The sequence below is a fragment of the Anastrepha obliqua genome, chromosome 1, assembly GCF_027943255.1.
Source record: "Anastrepha obliqua isolate idAnaObli1 chromosome 1, idAnaObli1_1.0, whole genome shotgun sequence".
NCBI lineage: Eukaryota > Metazoa > Arthropoda > Insecta > Diptera > Tephritidae > Anastrepha > Anastrepha obliqua.
Window position 1 is genome coordinate 4,341,476 of NC_072892.1, and position 21,061 is coordinate 4,362,536.

Below are 21,061 nucleotides of genomic sequence, written 5' to 3' on the forward strand. Positions count from 1 at the left end.
GTATGGCTAATGCTGATGGCCAATTTAGAGAAAGCATACACTCCGGATTGTCATGTAACCGTCGATGAACAGTTATTTTCATATCGTGGGCGCACTCGATTCACCCAATATATTCCGAGTAAGCCGGTAAAATATGGCATGAAAGTGTGGTGGATTTGTGACTCTGTTTCAAACTACCCTTTGAAAGGTATAATTTATACCGGAAAACCACCAGGTGGCCAGCGAGAAACGAATCAAGGTGGTGTCAATTATATGGGCAGCGGTAGGACTGTTTATGCTGACAATTTTTTTTTTCAACATACAACTTGGCAGAAATGTTGATGGATCGTAGAGTGGCTTTCGTCGGTACCGTAAGAAAAAATAAGACCTTCATTCCGCATGAATTGCTTAACCCGAAGCGTGATGTTAAAAGCACTTTATTTTGTTATCACAATAATAATATCGCTCTGTGCTCGTATATGGCAAAGCCGAAAAAGCCAGTAATTATGTTAACCACTGCCCATTACCGTCAAAGCACCGATCCATTGAAAGGATTCAAGCCAGATCAAATTTTGGACTACAATAAATTTAAAGCGGGGGTAGATACAATGGATCAAATGTTGACTGGCTATTCGTGCAAACGCTCTACAAACCCTTGTCTGTCAATGTTTTATAATATGCTTGATATTGCCGGTTTGGCCTCATTCATCATCTATCAAAGCAGAGTGATAACAGGCGCTCATTTATCATTGAATTGGCACGGCAGCTAGTTATCCCACATATGACGAAACGGGCGACTAACCCATTAGTATGGAGGTTTGCTTATATAAGACAAGCAATGAATCTTTTCAATATCAAGGTGAGTATGAATTATATACACACCTACATATATCTCCGCGTATAAAGATATGTGTATGCATGTATTCATATTTACTGATTTAAAATAAATTATTTCGATACTTTTAGGTACCGGAATCTTGTCCATCGACATCAGATGCAGCACAGCAACAATCATATGCTCAAGTTGCTTCAACACGGTCATCGTGCTACCATTGTGCTTCTTCTTCTTCGAAAAAGTGACGTAAAACTCGTTATAACTGCAGCAAATGTAATTGTCCCATATGTCTTAATGAACATTCTATGCAACTATATAGTTGTAAACCCAATTACTCTTCGTAATTAATACTAATCCGTTCAAATAAATAAATAAAATTATTTTTAAAACCGTATTTCTTATATTATTTGTATGGGTCTGGGCAGACCCTTATGATGCACTTACCGCATCATAAGGCACCGAACATCGGAGGGTTAATTGTTTTAATATTTCGGAGCAGTTTGAGAAATTGTAATAAATAATTTTTGTAATAAATAATTATTTCTTAGTATCAGTATTCAATTTAAATCAGAATTAACTGCGCTGGTTATCCCGATGAACGCCGTTGTCTGTCTTAGCTATGGCACATCAATAAATTCGCAGCGGTAGCAGCAGCTGATTTGACTGTTTATTTTTTATAATTTTATGTATTCCCTTTACATTGTTGTTAGCTAGAGAATTCAAGCAGCACAGAAAATAAATAAACGAAAGGCAGATGCAGAATAAGCGAAGCCGAGTGTAAAGCAAAGAACGATAGAATACCCTTTAGGACACTTCCATTCGCCACTTCTCTGCTTGCTATGTTTGGGCTCTGCTCCAAGGATATTTGTTTTTTGTTTTGTTTATCTGTTTTATTTTGATTCAAACACTACCGTCAACCGGTTGTCAAAATCGGGAAAAATTAAGTAGCGATTTTCAGAAGGTGCAACTTTTAGTTTCTGTACACCGGGGATCTGTTCGCTTGACGAAAAATTTGCATGTGAAAGCAACCAGAAACATGTCGAGCAAGATTCGCCAGTAGCAAGTATGATTATGCCTTAAGGCAAATTGAATACAGACAGCGTCTTCACAAAATAGTTACTTTATTTTTCGCGATTTTAACAAATCTGGTGTCAGGCACCTTAATAAAACAAAACAAACGAACAAGAGGAGGAGAAATTACATGTTTGTGAAAATTCCGTGAATGGCTTGGTAATATTGGGGCAATATTTTTTTCACCTACTCTTCCTTTTCGCAAACAAGTAACTCCCCTTCTTTTTGTTTGTATCTTCTCGGAGTCTGACGGCCCAGCAAATTTGGAACGCGTAATCTCTTATTCTACCATTCTTGGTTATGGTTCATAAAACTCGTATAACTGGCAACTCTATTTTCAATGTATTCAACTCTATTTTTCGATATTTGGCAAGTTTCATTAGACCGCGTTCATACAGAGCAACTTTTGTTGCTTCAACTTTGTGCACTCTCTGTTTGTGTTGCCTTTCGTGTTCTCATACCTTGCAACGGTTAGTTCAGTTTACAACCAACAACAACATTGAGAAGAACGAGAACACCAAGCGAATTAGCAAAGCACGAGCATCACAAGTAACGAGTTGAAGCAACAAATGTTTACCAGCATGAACGCGGTCTCACTAATACTCATTAAGTACTTCCAAACACATGTAACTTTTGGCAGATATTTTCCGGTGCTGCCAACATATTTTTATTTATACCAATTGCTTCATCTATTCGCCACTTGATAATGTTTCGTGAATCGAAGACGTCTATAGGGGTGGAAAGCTAGGAAGAAAACTGATTTGGAGGCGTTATTATCAGTTGTGCTTTTACAATTAAGACGTGGCACTTCATAAATAAAAACAATCAATAAGAGCAACTGCAGTATGTCTTATAGCCTTATTCTCGTCCACTTACACAAAGGACGCGGTAGTAGAGAAACTGAAGAAACAACGGAGGGAAAAACACGTGCAGAAATTGCGAAAGGTTCAGCTAAAGAAGAAGGCAGCAATCAAGCCGTCGTCAACACTGGAATCAAAATACCAGATGATTTAGGCAAAGTTAGCTGATGATGTGGCGAGGCCACTGTAAACGTCTCGCTGGTGATTTGTGTTATTAGTATTGTAAAAAAATGACTTAAATTAGTATAAGAATATTTTTAAAGCAAAAAATTTAAATATACACTTATACTCTTTTAGTTATTAATCGGAATAAAAAAAGTTTGCCAAATAAATTAAAATAAATAATTTAGCCAGTTATTTTTAATTTACGTTATTTTATTTGATAATTTAATTTTATTTTATTTCACTTCATTTATTTTTGCTCCATTTAAATGTATTTGATTTGTCTTTTTTTATTTTATTTTTATTTTAAATAATTTTCAATTTAATAAGAAATAATTTGTTTTTATTTAGTTTAAATTAAATTAAAATTTACTCTATCTTATTTTATTTACCTCCATTATGTTTTTATTTTAAATTTCTGTTTATTTTATTTACTTTTTTTTTGTTCCATTCCATTATATGTGTTTCTGTGTTCTCAATATTATATTACATATATTCACTCAATTACATTTTTTTGTTGCATTTTACTTTATTTTGTTTTATCTACTTTCATTTTATTCTATTTAATTTGTTAATTAGTTCAATTTAATTTATTTTAATTGAAATTAGTTTTTTTCTAATTTTTATTTTATTTAGCTCAATTTAAATTTACTCCATTTTATTTTAGTTACTTTGGCTTTATTTTAACTCTATTTATTTCTATTTATAATTTTTCTCTATTCTATTATATAATATCGACTTTGATTTTATTTTTATTTTATTTTATTTATAAAATGTTTTGTTTATTTACTTTTTGTTATATTGGTTTTTATAAATTGTTTCAATTTAGTTTAATTCCGCTCAATTTTCTTTATATTTTAATTTTCTTGTTTACTGAATTTTTTCATTTTATTTTTCATTATTTAATTCAATTTAGTTCATTATTGCTAATTTTATTTAATTTTACAGTATTTTTTATTTAACTTAATTCTATTTAATTTACTCTCACCTTATTTAATGTTATTTAGTTTTACATTTATTTTTAGTCATATTTAATTTTTCACTACTTTGTATTTAACCGACGACGGATTTTACAATTGCCTTTGTCTGTCCCTCTACACTTTCTCACTCTTCCACTGCGTTTCCTCACTCTTCAGTTCTCAGATTCAGAAATGCAACCATCCATTTACGATTTTTCAAAAATATTTGTTTCTTTTTAGTGTGTAGTTAGTAGTATTTATTGCAAATGGCATTATGTAAAATTATTTTAAAATAGTTTGTAACAAAAATAAGTTCAGTGCAAACCCAACGAAATAAACATATTTCAAACAAAATTATCAAGATATTTTGTAATACTCGTTTATATTTAATTAGTTTATTTTGATAGTATTTTTTTTAATGTTTTTAAAGTGAAATATTTTCTGTTGGGTTAGTATTGAGTGCTGAGAGAATTTGTGCTTGTTGTTTGGTGTGTTCAGCTGTACTTTTCAAAGTGCTTTGTTGCGTTGAAGCAAAGCAAATTATAAAGAAAAACTGAGGATTTTCCTTTTCCGTTTGTTTGAATGTACTATATGTATGTATGTAGGTATTTACAGAAGTTTGAAAGAAAATATATACAACGCGCATGATCGGAAGTAAAAGTCTTTAATTTGTATATAATTTTTTTACAGTGTAGAACACTTAAGAAGAAGATTATAATATATACCAATTATTTATTGAACATAAAGTTATAATGGAAGCAACTCTTTTTGTGCATAAGACCGCAACGCTTTAGTTAAGTATTTATAGTATTATTTAATTGTTGTTAGTGAGTATGTTTTTCAGTGTAGCATTGAAGTGATATCGATTTTTAGCGACCATTAAAAACCGATCGAAGTTTGTCTGTACGTTGTTTTATTTAACGTGTATTTTTATATTATAGTTTTTTGTTTGTTTTTCATTACATGTAATTCATGCATTGAATAGCTCACCTGTTGTCCGGGCTGGCCCGGCTGCTGCTGCCCCGGTTGCTGTTGCTGTTGTCCCGGTTGCATTTGCTGACTCGGATCATATTGATGCGGATCCTGGCCCATCATGTGCTGCTGCTGTTGCTGATGCGGTTGGCCGGGCATACCCATTTGGCCGGGCATGCCGGGCATGCCAGGTTGCATTTGTTGTGGCCCCATCCCCATCTGTTGAGGTCCTCGACGGCCGACGGCGCTTCTCACAGTGTCTGAAACGAAATCAAATTCCAATGATTGCATATTCAATCGAGAATTATTTTGTGGAGCATAAGCAAATACTGTAAATTGAGTTTTTTTCCAGCTAAGTTTGAATATGAAACCGCCATGAAACAAAAGTTTTATTTAACATAATCTTCAGGAAGGCTAAAAGTGTGGCCTTAATAACATAGACCGACAAAATTTTGTTGGCATTCAGAACCAAAAACTAGACTTAAAGTCTGTAAAGGTTCTTGTCCTGCTAAATTTGAGACTGACCACAAAAAAACGTAACTTTTTCAATATACTCTGACTCAAAAGTGCAAAAAACTCTTTTTTTGAGATTATGAGCTAATTTTTTAAAGCTCGTAACAGTATCTCAAAATATAGATCTTCACCTTCTAAGCCCATTTTAAAACCTAAAATGAAAATCTTTATTCGTTTATCTTTTGTTGATCCTTTGGAAAACTGTCATCTGGTTTTAGTACCAATTTTTCGGTCGCCCTGTGTAATATAATGAATTGAGTGCCTTGTGTACCATTGGCAACTTACTTGGTATTAGTATTGGTGCACTGTCAGCCGATTGTGCGTCTCGCGATTTGGTGCGTATGGTGACCGCACGTGGATTGAACACGCCCAATTTGCCGATATCGATGAGCGCATGATCCCCAGTTGGTGAATTAATGTCTGTAACTTTTTTACCATCGGCGTACACAGCATAGCCGGTTACGGGGCCAGAAGAAGTTGGCCGGTTAACCGGCTGCCATGTCACCAGAATGGTACCATCTTGAGGACCAGCCTCAAGTTGGATATCCTAAAAATAAACAAAAATGAATTCGGAAATTATTTAATTATTTCCATTTGCGTTGCAAATCTTTGAATCAAACTCACCTGTGGCGGATCGGGCAGACCCTTGGTCAACGTGCGGAAGTCGGCATACGCACCCGGTGCTTCCTCCTGTGGACGTCCCGGCGTGGGTTGACCACCCGGTGCACGTAAATGCTTAGCGCGTACAGTGACCCGATACTGTGTGCTCGGGGCCAGCCCGGTGATGGTGTGCCGATAGACGCCCGGCTTCACTGTGCGTACCTCCACATTATTCACGCACACCACATGTTGATGATTAGAGTTGGCCGGCAGCCACGAAATGACTGCCGATGAACACGTTATATGTGATGCACGCACCGCTGATGGACCCAGATGCGAGGTATCGCGTCCAATTATCATAGTGCAGGCGGCATCGCGTGATGTCTGTCGATTTTGTGTAACACTCCGAACGCTTATACGATGGGGCTGTGGTGGTGAGAAAGGAAATATAAATTAGAAATATAAATAAAAAAAAATAACTAAAATATAAATAAAAAATATTTTAGTCTCTTTATATCTCACCCGATTCGAGTCTACGCCTTCGATGAGCGCTCGTGTGCGCTCGTTAGCCTTTACCGTTACTTTCAGTACTCCATCCACATAAACATGATAGCTGTCGATGAGATTGTAACCGACCGGTTCAGGTGGCGACCAACCAATGAGCACACTTTTGTTCAGTTGCCGTTCGAGCGTCAAGTGCTTGGGTGCTGGAACTGTGGAGGGTGCAGAGGGGGAATGATTAGATTTAATACATAGGAAAACGAGTCGAGTTTTAATCTGAAATGAACAAGCTTCCTTTGCGTAAGTGAAGAGCAATTTTCTAGCGTACTTGGGCAAATACTGATTTCGAAGCTTTCGTCTGTCTCAAAACTTTTTGAGATAACAGTAAATGATAAATTATATTTTGCTGTCAAAGGCCTAATATCTACCAACCAACATGGTTTCGTTGCAAGTCGCTCCACTGTCACTAACTTGTCTATTTTCAATGATTTCTGCATTTCAGCCTTCCAGAACAGATCTCAAGTTGATGCAATTTATACAGACTTCTCTAAAGCGTTTGACAAAGTATCGCACCGAATACTCTTGTCGAAGCTTGCATCATTGGGTATACACTCCACGTTTTTGTCGTGGATCAAATCATATTTGTCCAACAGGCACTGCGTAGTAGCCGTTGATAATACGACATCCCGTGCATTTATTGCATACTCTGGTGTCCCACAGGGAAGTATTCTAGGACCCCTCCTCTTTATACTTTTTATTAACGATATTGGTTCTTGCTTTTCTTTTGCAGAACACTTGTTGTATGCAGATGATCTAAAAATATTTGCGGTGATTAACAGTCTTAGTGACTCTGAAAAGTTGCAAGCTGACTTGCACAATGTTCGGAACTGGTGCTATTTAAACCGTTTGTCACTAAACATTAGCAAATGCTTTCACGTAAAATATGCTAAATCAAACAATACTTTGCATACCTCGTATAATATTGCTGGCTTACCTTTGCAATCCGTTGAGGAAATTAAAGACTTAGGCGTTATTTTCGACTCTAAGCTGAATTTCACCAGCCATGTTAACCACGTCATAAGACGATCATATGCGATGCTAGCATTCGTACGCCGAAATTGTTCTGCATTTACTAACCCATACACTCTCAAAACATTGTATTGTGCTTTTGTTAGATCAAGATTAGAGTATGCCGCTATTATTTGGAGACCGTACCAAATAGGTCTGTCTAATCGGATTGAGAGAGTTCAGAAAGTCTTTCTTCGTTTTGCGCTCCGATCTTTAAACTTTTCTGAACCTGTACCATCGTACCGCTCTCGATGTTTATTAATTGACTTAAAACCACTTGATAGCAGACGATCTATTCTTTCGTGCTCATTTATTATTCGTATCATTTCTGGATCTATTGATTGTCCTTCCCTTTTAAGTAAAATTCAATTTAATATACCCAATATGAGGCTCCGACAGTATGAAACCTTTAAAATTGGCTTCTCGAGAACCAACTATGGGGTGAATGCTCCGATTCCTAGGACATGTGCAGATTTAAATATGTTTTTCAATTTTTCTGGTGCTGATTTTACATGGCCGTATGGCATCTTAGTCAATCATCTTAAATCGTTCTTTTCATAGTATACTACTAAACTATTGTACATTAGCTTAATATAGTCTGTAAGAATGTATCCATTCAAAGACAATAAATAAATAAATAAATACTGCTTTCAAGTCTAAATACAGGCACAGATTTTCTAAATATGTGAAATTTATATATACTATATATATAATAATTACATTGAGCTTACTTCTATAGTACTTTTCTTTTTTTTTTTTTTTTTGATAAAATTGTAATTTTTCGAAAAATATTACAAACATGTTAGCAGGTGCATATTTCTTGCAATCTAATTATTTGTTGCAACCTTCAGCGACATAAGAAAGTCTTTCACATTTCCCATACCTTCATACATTTTTTCTAGCTTCATTAAACACAAATACTTTTTTTTCGAAATCTTAAAGACATTTATAAAAGTTCAACTAGCCTTCAAATGCAGGCGCGGAACCTAAAAGCAGTTGACTCAATGGCCTCGATGAACCTATGTAACTCGTACGCATTTCAGAGTATACTTGCTCACGTTTCAACGACATCCAGATTACAACAACATATCAACAGAAACCACCAAAGCAAAATTTAACAAAAAAAGGAAAACAAAAAGAGGAATTAAATAAATAAATACATTGAACGAAATGCAAATATTATTTAGAGTAATAATATACAGGGTGATCAGATTGGAGGTACTTTTTCCAATAAGACTTCTTTGGCAGATCACGCGTGACTACTGTCAAACTAAATGCATACTCTTTTTCAGTATTCATTGCCGTTTCATTATGAAACGATTTACGCTGTATGGATAAACCAGCTTCGATTAAAGCATTGGAAACAAGCACTAGTAAAGTTATTCACGAGATACCGACCGAAGTCCTCTAGCAAGTCATTCAAAATTGTTGTTTACGGATGACCGAATCATTGCGAGTTGCACAAAAACCTTTTAAAGGGATTATCTTTAACAAATATATATCCATGAATGGTTCTACACAAAAATAATAAAAATTTACCAATTAATAGATTTTCGTTGTTTTATACAATTTAAAATACGATACCTCTAAATTGATCACCCTTTATATCTTGACATACATATTTATTTATGTATGTGTGTGTCTTAAATCAAATAACTGCTCACCATTATCACTGATATCATCCTGATCGTGCTCCAAATCAGTGTGCGTCTCACTCAAACGTGCTAAATCCTCCTGGGTGTGTGTGAGCAAAGGGTTGTGTGGCGGCAGCGATGGCAACGATGTAGTATCACACTGCATAGAACCATCCTCTGCATCGCGTAGTGTTGATAATACTGCCTGATGGAATTCCAGAAGATCGTCACCTGGGTGATGAGAAAAATAGAAAAATATGAAAAATTTGTCATTTTCAAAGTGCAGCCAAAATGTGGCTAATCGAAAGAGAAATATACCAATCAGACGTTGCACAAAGGAGGCTGGCACCAAACCTCGCCTGCCATCCAACAATTCCGCATCCAAGTAGCCCCCTTGTGGTTCACCGCTAGTCCAAACGAGTAAATAATCGCCTGCGCAAAGCGATAATTCGCCTTCGGCTTCCCTGTGGGTGAGGTAATGCAGCAGAGGTTAGATGAAATTAGCAGAATAATCTAGGATAATTAATATTCCTAGTGATACCAGCAGTTAAGATTTAGTTGAGTTAACGTTTCAAAGACTGTTTATTTTTGTGTTCAGATATTTTTGAACGAGAACTTTCGCAGAAGAGTAAACTTTTAAGTGTTAAAGGGCTGTGCGATCGAAACTGTTTGAAGAATCGCTTTTGGTCACATGCAATAAAGCTCCAATGGGTGCCAGAGACATTCCAAGAAGCTACATGGCAGATGATTTGGCAATGCAGGAGGTCCTTGAGTTAATTTCTTCAAACTCAATGAAAATGGAAGTTCTTCCGGCTGCCTGCGATCTACTCGTCTACTCTTGGGCAGATAAGGTTCAACTTAGCGCGTTCTGAGCGAAAATACTGATCTGAATATGGAAAAAATTGAGGGATTTATTGATGGGATCTGTAGCTATAATGAGAGTCTTAACCGAACACAGTCCGATATGAATCCATGCATCCATTGTTTTCCTTCCGACAGCGCGAACATAATACTTTGAGGGTAGGGGACGTTGATATCAAATCTACTTTTAACTACGAGACTACTTTTAAAACTATGTAGATAAGCGAGCACCATTTGGTATCTTCTACGTAAGTCAACATATATACAACATTCTAAGAATCTGGCTGCTTGGATAAATCACCTAAATTTAAATCTAAACTTTCTTGTTGTATTCAATCTCACTGAAATTTTGTGGCCGCTCTTTTTCATGTATCGATAGATAATTAGGCTATATTTGACGTCTGGCAGCCAAAATATGTATGCGCCTGGTTCCAAGTCCAATCTCCCGATAAGCTGCGATAAAGAAATTAGTAGAACCACCTGCCTTATTACTCTGTTCCGTCTCGCCAACATTTTGTAGTACCATTTTGATTACACAACCATATATTCCTTCTATATATATTTATATATATATTTCTATATTAGATCCAAAACTCCGAACATAACAATCTCTGCTTACAACTTCAGTTTACTTGAACTTATCTGCGCACATAAATTAACTTCAAGCAAATATATCTTTTCTTCGCCCAAACGTACATGCGCTCCAAAATTATTAATTCACTACCTGCTTCACTTCTTGTACTTACTCTGGTGGATCGTATGGAAAGCGTGCGATGAAGACGCAGCATCGTCCCTTGCCCGGTATGTCCAACATGTCCACCTGTGGTTCACTCACGCCATTCAAATTGTGATTTCGGGCTGCATAATTAAAAATTTACGTTAGCAAATATATTTCTTACTCCCTCTTTACCTCACTACACTCCGCACTCACTTTCCAAATCCAAAGCGCCCAGCGCCAAATTGCCACGATTGTGCAGCATAGACGCACTCAAGCTGTCCGTGAATTCATCCAAGCCCCACGTGCTAGGCGGTATCGGCGAACATGGTGAGCTACGATTCCCGTAACGCGTCAACGGTATATCGATCTCGTCGAGCATTTTCATCTTCGTAGCGGTACGCAGTGCAGCCGATGAGTAGGGATATGAGGCGCTCGAGCCCACATCTATGAACGGTGGGGGATAAGAATTGGGCAGTCCAGTTGAGAGACCACTTAGGCCGCCGATACCAACACTGCTGCCCAAGCCGTACAGCGAAGAAACACCCGTCACGCCGCTCAGCCCCGACAAGCCAGTAGTGCCCAGTAAAGTGCTTGTATCGAGCATATTGCCCAAGGTGGGGTGCGTCAGCGATGAACCGAGCGGTGGTACTCCGCCGGCACTGGCACCGCTTAGCCCCAATGCCGAATAGCTGCTGGTGCCAGTCGGTATGTTATGCGCGTTCAACGACAAGATGGGCATGGTTGTGCTCTGTAAATTGTACAGTTGTATTGTGCCACGCTATATTTAGTTAGTGATTTTCGAATTATGCAAACATATTTGCATATTTATAGATTATTGGTCGAAAAATTGAAAAACGGTGTTGTTTAATTCAAATAACGGTTCATATAATATTTGCGGTTAGTGTTAGTATTTAAATATATTTACACATTACACAATTACAGACACACACGCAAATAGGGATTCAAGTGAGAAAGAAAGAGAGGGAGAGAGCAAATACAGAGGGACACAAAGAAAGAGAAAGACACAAAGAGCGATTTTTTGTTTGTTTTTGTTTTGATTGCAAAAAGACAGCGATATATTTAGACACCATTAGACAAGGACAACATATTTGATTATTTATTATTTAGGTAATATAAAAAATATATTGCACATTTTTTTTATATTTTTTTTAAGAAGTTTTTGGATTATTGCGACACAACACAGTTAGTTATACGGTTAGAAAACAGTTAATGTACCACAATTTAAATATATTTTTATTTTATCGTTTAACGTTTGATATAAAAAAGAAAGAATGAAAGAGACAACAGCACATATGAAAGAAGGAAAGAGAAATGAAAAATTCGTTGCTTTAAGTTACCGTTGCTTCCCTTTCAGAACACAGAAAAGTTTTAGCAAAATATTTTTAAATACGGAACGAGTATGCATGTACGAGTATATATATGTATGCGCGAAACGATGTATTACACATACACATGAACTATTCATTATATTTATATATTGTAATTATACGAAAAGGATGCTGCTAAATACGATTATGTACGAATCAATGTACGAAAAATGTGGTTATATGTTTTTCTAGAAGCGGATCTATTAAATCGTCATTCGAATGAAACGCCGCCGTAAACGGATGCGATTACGCGTACACTCATACAGCATACAATGTACATATGTATGTAAATGTATGTATGTCCATATGAAGGCATGTTTTGATGGGGTCGCAGGCGAAAGCAATTCTCAATTCTTTTAACGTAAGTAGCGTAAAACAATCTAAAACATATTTAAGCATTTTCTGCAACTAATGGACTGAGCAAAGAAGGTGAAGAAGAAAAATAATGTATGCATGTATGTACTCGCATAAAATCGAGCGAAACGTAACTAAAAGGGCTGCTCCGGACATGATGGTATGCATCCAAGTACCAATTCAAGCGAATTAAAATTTTTGAAACTTCCATACGTACAAATATAACACACACAAGCATACATACAATTATAATAAAAGTGAAATTTTTTGTGACAACAAGATGCATTGTATTTTCTGCAAAAAATATATTCAAAATGAAATGATAATTTTGGTTATGTTTTTGAAAACATAAAGAAAGCGGAGAAAAATAGTGTACAAAATTTGATTAAATCAGAAATGGTTCCATTACTACATTACTGAAGAAAAGGGAGTGTGAACTTAAATATGAAATTACTTTTACCTGCATTACAAATAACGCATGAAGTGGATTCCTAACACTAGAGGCGCTACTACTTTCAAAATGAAGAAATGTTGTAAAAAATGTTTATAAGAAAGTAAAAGTTCAGAGGTTCGTGGTAATATTTGAAGGACCGGATAAAAATGCGTTTCTTACTACTTATAATCCACGAGGGGATGTGGAAAAGTTTGTAAAATTAAGTTTCCGAAACATTCTCCTCCGAGCCTGATGCACTTCTCAAATTATTTTAAATTTGTTTACTCTCACTTTATAAAAATATAAAAAAACACATTTTATTTGGGCTTTCAAAATAAGTAAAAATAACCAACTTCCGATCAACGCCATCACTTTTTTTCTCGAAGCTATTTTTTGATTTGGCGAAATAAAAAAATTGTACTCTTATAAGGTACATTAAGTGATAATGCATTACAAAGAGATGTGTGGATTGAACGACTCCGAAGAACGGGCCATAGTCTTGCAGACGAAGCACAACTTGCATTCTCCCATTGTTTTTTCTCAGTGGCGTCTTTTAATTTTTCTAAACTTGTTTGATTTGAGGTTTGCACTGCGATATCATGGCCTTTTGTACCCTCTACTCATCAGAGGGGCTCAACCAAGCTCAGTTGCCTTAATAAATCTAAGATAGCGCATAATTGGAATGAGCGTATGTGTCTTTTTTCCGGCCGAATTCGACCAAGTTGTCTTAACCTTCTTCGCATTCAAGAAGAAGGAGTGCAGGGGTGCTCGCTGACCGGGGATTGGACGCAGAAACAACAGGAGCATTCTCAGTTATGAGTTTTCTAGTCCTCTTTTGGTTGTAGTTTGATGCCAGCAAACCTCCCTTAGCTCTGCAATCCTAAGCTGAACTTGTTGTGACGAGCTACAATTTGCTTGCGACGAGATGAAATTTGTTTTTCAATAGCAATTTTGTTCATAAATTCATTCCGCTGCAAAAACTCGCTAAACTGTCGTTGCGATTTTGGTTCTGAGATACTGTTAGCATCCCAGTACCCATCTTCCGCTGACCTTAGCTATACAAATATGATCATGGAGCAATTCAAAGCGCACACCTTCTGAATTATTTTCACCATGGTTCAGGGGAGACTGCGTTTTTTCGTATATCACCAATACAATTTCAATTTTTGTCGACCTCGGCTTTAAGCAAACCGCCGTAACATCCCCTGTTACGTCAGAAAATCGGCTGATCCCTTGAAAATCGTTGAGAGCCAGTTAACGGTCTGATGTTAGCCGCATCTTCTAAATTCTCTCCACTGTATCAAAAGTCTACATTTTCGAGAGTAAATTTTTCGACTTCTTTAAACAATACATGAGCGTAACTCGATTTCTTTCAAAGCTAGTGTTTTCCTCCCTATTCGAAGATTTATAAACAGATATGACTGCAACTTAATACATCTAGTTTTATTGAGTCCCTAAGCAGAGCTAAGCAAAAACCATAACCCTTTCCTTTCATATCCAAGCATTCTATTCCTGGAGATTTTTGAATGTTAAGGGTTAGGTTGTTGGCTTCATGATAAAATTACTTTTTGTTTATGAAGAATTGTTACTACTTTTTCAAAGCAGGGGCGAAAAAAATACTTTTCATATAATATGATGATGATGAGGATTAATTGCTATCACGCCAATCACTGGGCGCATAGTGCCCCTTATATCATATAATTTAGACATTTCAGACTCGCAGTGGGATCGAAACTAACAATTATATATAGTACATACAATGACATATAATAATATATGTGTATATATTGTGTATAATTGATGGCCGAGCTCATCCTCTTATTTGTGGTGTGCGTCTTGATGTTGTTCACAAATGGAGGGGCATCCAGTTTTAAGTCGACTCCTACAGGCAGATGGATTTTTTTATGAGAAGCCTTTTAATGGCAGAAATACACTCGGCGGTTTGTCATTGCCTGTCGAGAATTACTATACGTCTATCGCATTCTTTCTTAAAGTGATGGCTTGATGAAATCTACTCATACTTGATCAAGTTTACTCTTCAGATGCTTCAGTCATGAGAAAATCCATGCAAAAATAGTTTAGATTACATAAGGGAGATTCCAAATAGAAGTCCTTAAGGAATCTCTAAACCGCAGTGTTCGCAGTTGAAGCGTGGGCACATTTCTTATTTTAAACCTCGTTTGCCATCGAAAGAAGGCATATCACGCGTTTGCTAGCAGAATGTCGTGTCAGGAACAAAAATATCGAGTGAACCTTATTAATGGATCCCAAACTTCTTTCACTGGATTATAATATATGAAACAAAGATATTGTGGGAATTTGCGGTAAAAATAAATTACATTTTCTACATAAAAGTTATTTGGGAACCAAAAAAGGAAATGAAAGTTATATTATATACTGGGATATAAAAAGATTCTATTTTTATTAATTAGTATTTTTTATACGAAACAACAACCTAAGTTAGAGTTAAGTTCACATAATAAATAGCATATAGAAAAGAAATATTTTTCCAACAATTTAACAATATACATATGTAGGCATGCAAAAAGCTTGAAATTGTATTTTTCTTGCAAAGTGGCAGGCATGTAAAATATAATATTTTTAATTAATTAAATGCGTATTTTTAAATCGATTAGTTTGCCTTGATGTAGTTGGTTAATTCAACTGAGTTTTACCTAAAATAAAAAAGTAATTAATTAAAAATGAAAATACTAAAGAAAACACTTTCAAAGCAATAACTTACTACACCCAGAGTGTTTATGGATTATCCTAGTTGGTCAATAACTCCTTATATACATATATTTACGGAAGTCACCTCTTACTCAAGACTTGACTGAACAAATTTCCAACAAAGTGTTAAATTTACAATGCGATTTTAATTCGCTGAATTTCAATTTAGCCCGAAATTGTGTTCACAAAGATTTAACTGCTTCTTTCGTAAGTCGAACTCCGGTTATGCTATATACGTAAAACGCCGTTTTGCGTTATCGGCCTTCAGCCGGACTTCAAAAAAATAACCCTCAAACTCTGGTCATTTTATTCACCGTATATCTCTCGTTCCGACAATAAATAAAAGGTAACTTCATCGAAATGAGGATAGCGTAGGTAGGTCGGTAGGTAGGTTAGATGGCAAGAGTGCCACGGGTACACCACAAGTAGCACTAGCATGCGGTTTTGATACCTTAGGTTTGACCACAACCTGCGAAAAATTACAAAACTTAAAGGAAGAAAAACCATCTACAGACATTCAGTACTGTTGGTGCAGTGGAGGAGAGAAAAGGGATCGAGGCTGGAGAGTTGTCTCATGCTATTGCCCAAAGGCACACTAAGGAACTTCAAGCGCGTAGCCGTCAAGCCTGGGCATTTTCAAAGAAAGTATTCAACAGTCTCTTTCTATGCAGGATCCCCACAGTTTCTGCAATGGGAGTTTTACAGAAGTCAAAGCTTCCTCGCAGGAGTTCCGTCACCCGGACTCGCTATAAGTTTGGAAATTGAATAGCGGGGAGTACCCAGCACTTTAGGCGTCCTGCTTCTACCGTACTGACACCAAAGTTAGATAGTGCAGGATAAAATAGAACTCCACCTGTCTTGTGCTTTTTTAAGAAAGAAATTATGCAGTTCCCCTTTAACAAGGGTCAAAGACACACCGATGTCTGATAGCGTAATTGTGTGAATTATTTTTTCGTCAAGGCTTTTGGAGGTCGAAAATTTGGAGTTTCTTCAAAACCCGAAGCAACTTCTTCCGATTTATTTACATGTACATACATGTCTACTGAAAACCCCGAAATTTGTATCATAAGATTTAATTATAACACTTATGGCGCTTACACTCTTTATTGGAAGTTTGGCCGGGCTCCTCTTCCTATTTATGGTGGGGGTCTTGATTTTGTCCCACTAATGGAAGGACCTACAGTTTTAATCTGTTAAGTGATTATGTCGTACATATATATGCGTCAATTTCAAAAGTTCATTTTTTAGTTCATGTCGTATGCCTTTTTTTTGCTATGAAATTTAAAGTTAAGCAAAAAACGAAAATTTCCCTGTTATTTTGACATTATAAAGTAAGCATAAACACTGAATTTCCTTATAATCGTTATCATAATCGTTCAGCCAACGCGCACGGTGAACCCAATATTTGGCTGAAAACCGGTTTTGCATCGACAATCTTCGCTTGAAATTAATTCAGCACAGTAAATCGAGCTGTCTAAATAAAACTAATCGCTTAACAGGGAGGGGAAGGGAAAATGTTGTTTTTTATGCGGAGCTTTTTCATTGCAGAAATACACTCAGAGGCTTGCTATGGCCTGCCGAGGGGCGACCGTTTTATACACGGAGATTCAAACCTGTGCACTACCGAATGGCACCAATCCATTCGGCTAAGGCGTCCGAAAGTTAAGGTTATTAGGCTGATGAATAAATATAAGAAACAAATAACCACTTTAAGTTAGTTAAGTTAGGTTAGGTATATCTGGCTAATCTGAATAGATCTCACATATACCACAAGGATTACCAGTGTTGTTGGAGTCGTGTTATACATATGTGTAGATTGCAATATATGTCTTGGCGAGGTTTAATAAACTGTTTAAACTTTTGTCAGCAATATCCTACAGAGATGAAAAGTATACCGACCCCAAGCAGTTGTAAGAAGTTCTGCTAAGAACTTCTTCGAAGTTGCCCGTGTAGTTCTGGGCCAATCCCATTTTGGCTGCATAATATGGAGTGAGACAATGTCCCATCAGTGCTCCAACCAATATTTCACATTCTTTCCCTGGGGCAGATTAAATAAAGTAGGTTGTTTCGTGTTGAAAGTTAGTTAAATCTTAAGAAACTTCCAGAAAAAGGAGAGAAGTCTCACCTACCGATGATTAAGCTATAATTATCTCAGCCGACTTCTCGCCACTGAACAGTGAGTGAGCACATTGCCAAGAAAGAGAAAACAAAGCTAGAGAAGAAATGTCTAGGAAAGCTCGAAAGAAGCCGTCATAATCTAACATCCGTGAGAGTATTTCTGACTGTGATGTAAAAATATAAAACCAAAAACCAAATCAGACTGTTCTGTGACCGAATCTCACCGATTTTGAAGGAATCCGCTGATTTTCTGACGTAACCGGGGTCATAACAGCGATTTGTGTAAATATGTATGAAATGAGCGAGCAGATTTCATGTGACAGCTCCATGTGACGTGGCAGCCGAAGTTACTCTCACAATTTTGCTTCGGGTGGGAAAATGGTCACCGTGGTCATGCTCTACGGTGTCTGACAATTAGCCTTAACTATTGGAACAATAAGTATCGTCACATTTTCAAGGAGGTGAAGGCAATTGTACCACATTTCTTTTGCCTAATGGAAGTTCTATTGAAAATGCAATTATTTTACTGATATCTATCTATCTACTGAGTATACTCGAAATCTCATTTGATTTGAATCTACGATCAATAAATAAAACGGAACAACTTTACGGGAGGTAGATCGAATGAGTTGCATACATTTAAAGTTCTTCTGAAATAATTCAGTGAAAAACTCAAGTTCCACAAGTTTTTGTAGAGGCGAATAGTATCGATTGAGAAAGATAAATTTTCGAACTTTGGACTGTAGTAAAAACGGTATTTTTAAGCTGTAAGGATTTTTATTTCCACCACTGTAAGCGAAAATTATACTCAATAAATTATATTTACTTAAACATATAAAAATGTCTTCTTGTCTTTTTATATTATTTTTTTAAAATTTAGTTGCAGCACAAAAATAAAGTAAAAAATTGTTGTTTATTTTTTATTAAAGCGGAAAAGTATGTAAGCAAGAAAAAATATGTAATTACTAGAATTTTTTTTAAATGCAGTTAAAACTCAAGGCATTTCTTAACAGTAAAACACCAGATTTGAAGAAAGCCAAAGTCCACAAAGTGAATAAATTAAATGCGTAATATTTAAATGAGTTTGGAAAAAGTAAGTATTGAAGGAACTTGAAAAGAAATATTACAAAATTAATGCTATGAGTATAGTTTTTACTCACTTGTTTTTGATTTAAAAAATGAGTAAGCCATAAATTATATTTGAAAATATTTTCAATAATGAAACTACTGCACAACAATAATAGCGTGAATTTACATTGAAAGCACACACTGGACTGAGTGTTTTTTTCTGATATTATTTAAAATAGCCTTTGTCACATTTTTAAATTTTAAATTTTTTCTTCAACATGGTGCCTAGCACACTACACCTCCTTAGGTTCCGATTTGAGAGATTTGAGAATTAGTCGAAATATTCCTCAGCGAAGTTTACGAAATCATGATATTTTTTGCTTAGTGATATTTAGAACTAATTATGCTTCTAATACTCCGAAGGGTCAAAGTGTCGGCCGTTGGGCACACTACAGCTACAAAAAAACTCGGATTTCTAAAATTTTGAGATAATTTAATTCGCTTTCAAATCCACCGGTGCTCAAAAATGCTAAAAATTTGTGTTAGCAGATATTTATTCATCCAATTCGTTTGTAATGAAAAATATTTTTTGTTTCAATATTACTACTGTAAATCGTATTGCTATCATGTAATTTCCCAAAGTTGTTTTTATTTTTTCTGAAGGAATATAAATTAAGAAATGCACTGCCAAAGTTCGCCTTTTTTGCCGAATTCCAACCCAGACTGAACTAGCTTTTGTGGTTGAATATAGCCGAAACGCTAAACCAATAACAGCGTTTTTAGAAATGGCTTATTTTTACTTTATTTGTGGGCAAGAGCAAATGGTGCATGATTGAGCTCATACGAGTGTCAAGGTCGTCTTTCTAATTATGCTTACGCCTTTTTGGCTCTGATGCGAGACTTTTTCGTTGTAAAACTACTTATTACATATAACACATATTTGTCCGTATTTGTCAGTATTTGCCAGTTTATATAAATATTACAGAAAATCTAGTCACTTTTCCAAAAAACAAGAAGCCAAGTTTTGACAGTGAAAAGTCGTTTGGACCGGTACTATTTACATTTTCTTTTCAATCTTTAATTTTTTTTTTGGCTGTAAGGTATAATACTAAACTTGAGAAAAATACAACCCAATACAATAATGACACCTTGAGAAAGCGAATTCCCTATACCTACATATATGGGGCCACCCAAAGTGTTAAAGCGACTTTACCGCTTTCATTTTTTCTACTTTCCATATCTATCAGGTATACTTTCATTTCGATCACTATTAGACAACCCTAGATCTTTGGAAAGTAATCACATCTCCATTTCCTACTGTTAGAACAGAATAATTTTAGCCTTCGATAATTAAAAGATTTAACACTTTTTGTTTAATAATAACATTTAGTTGCATTATTCATTAACCTCTCATTCCACTCAATTTCCATTGTTTCGCTTTCAATATAAATCCATTAGCATTTGACAAATTTACCAATAATTGCTCTCTTTCGCATAACAAGCGGATGAGTTAGTATTCAATACAAAATACAAGTACAGTAAAATTGCAAAATTCTTAGTGAGGCCAATTCGAGTTTTACGATTACGATTGTATGTACGATAAATTTTAATTTTGATTAACTGAATTCTAAAACGTTTGAAGTTTAGTATACAAATAAAAAATAAAGTCTTTTGTTTTATGTTAGCTTTCGAATAAAGTTACGATGTTTTTGCTTTTTGTTTTTTATCTGAGTTTGTGATTTGTGATTGGTTTCGTTCATTATTAAAAATAGTTTACCTGACTTAATGCTGATGGCATAGACTTCATCGTATGAATATTTACCGGCAATGGTGGAATGCCGCCAGCGATTCCACTTGTTCCGCTTAGCAGTTTCTCAACGGACGTGGGACCAGCGCCATAGGCGGACGCCGCCGCGTTCATCGATTGTATAGCATGACTGCTCAAACTCGACGAGATGCCGCCAATGGAGTTGGGCACCAGCGCTGATATGGATGAGAGGCCCATGCCACCACCGCCGCCACTACCACCACCACTGCCGACACTGCTGCCACCACCCCCACCAAGACCGCTACTACCTCCACCACCAGCCAGAGCAGCTGACATGGCGCCAGCGCCATTCGGCAATGTGGAGGTAAGCGATGATGGTAAACCACTAGTACCGGTGGTGACCGCGGTACCATAGCTGCTGGTGAGCGCCGAACTACCGACAGCGGTGCCGCTTGTGCCGCCCAACACT

The 21,061-nt window shown here is 36.2% G+C and overlaps 1 protein-coding gene across 1 annotated transcript in view; it reads right to left on the minus strand.

Moving 5' to 3' along the window:
• Positions 1-21,061, minus strand: part of LOC129253486 (uncharacterized) — a 120,783-nt gene that overhangs the window by 38,854 nt on the left and 60,868 nt on the right. The window contains exons 7-15 of the mRNA XM_054891882.1: positions 20,602-21,059; positions 10,947-11,511; positions 10,762-10,873; positions 9,473-9,618; positions 9,185-9,385; positions 6,474-6,664; positions 5,976-6,377; positions 5,637-5,898; positions 4,857-5,098 (exon numbers count right to left, since the gene is read on the minus strand). Of these exons, the coding sequence (XP_054747857.1) occupies positions 4,857-5,098; positions 5,637-5,898; positions 5,976-6,377; positions 6,474-6,664; positions 9,185-9,385; positions 9,473-9,618; positions 10,762-10,873; positions 10,947-11,511; positions 20,602-21,059 (2,579 nt within the window). The remainder of the gene's footprint in view (positions 1-4,856; positions 5,099-5,636; positions 5,899-5,975; positions 6,378-6,473; positions 6,665-9,184; positions 9,386-9,472; positions 9,619-10,761; positions 10,874-10,946; positions 11,512-20,601; positions 21,060-21,061) is intronic.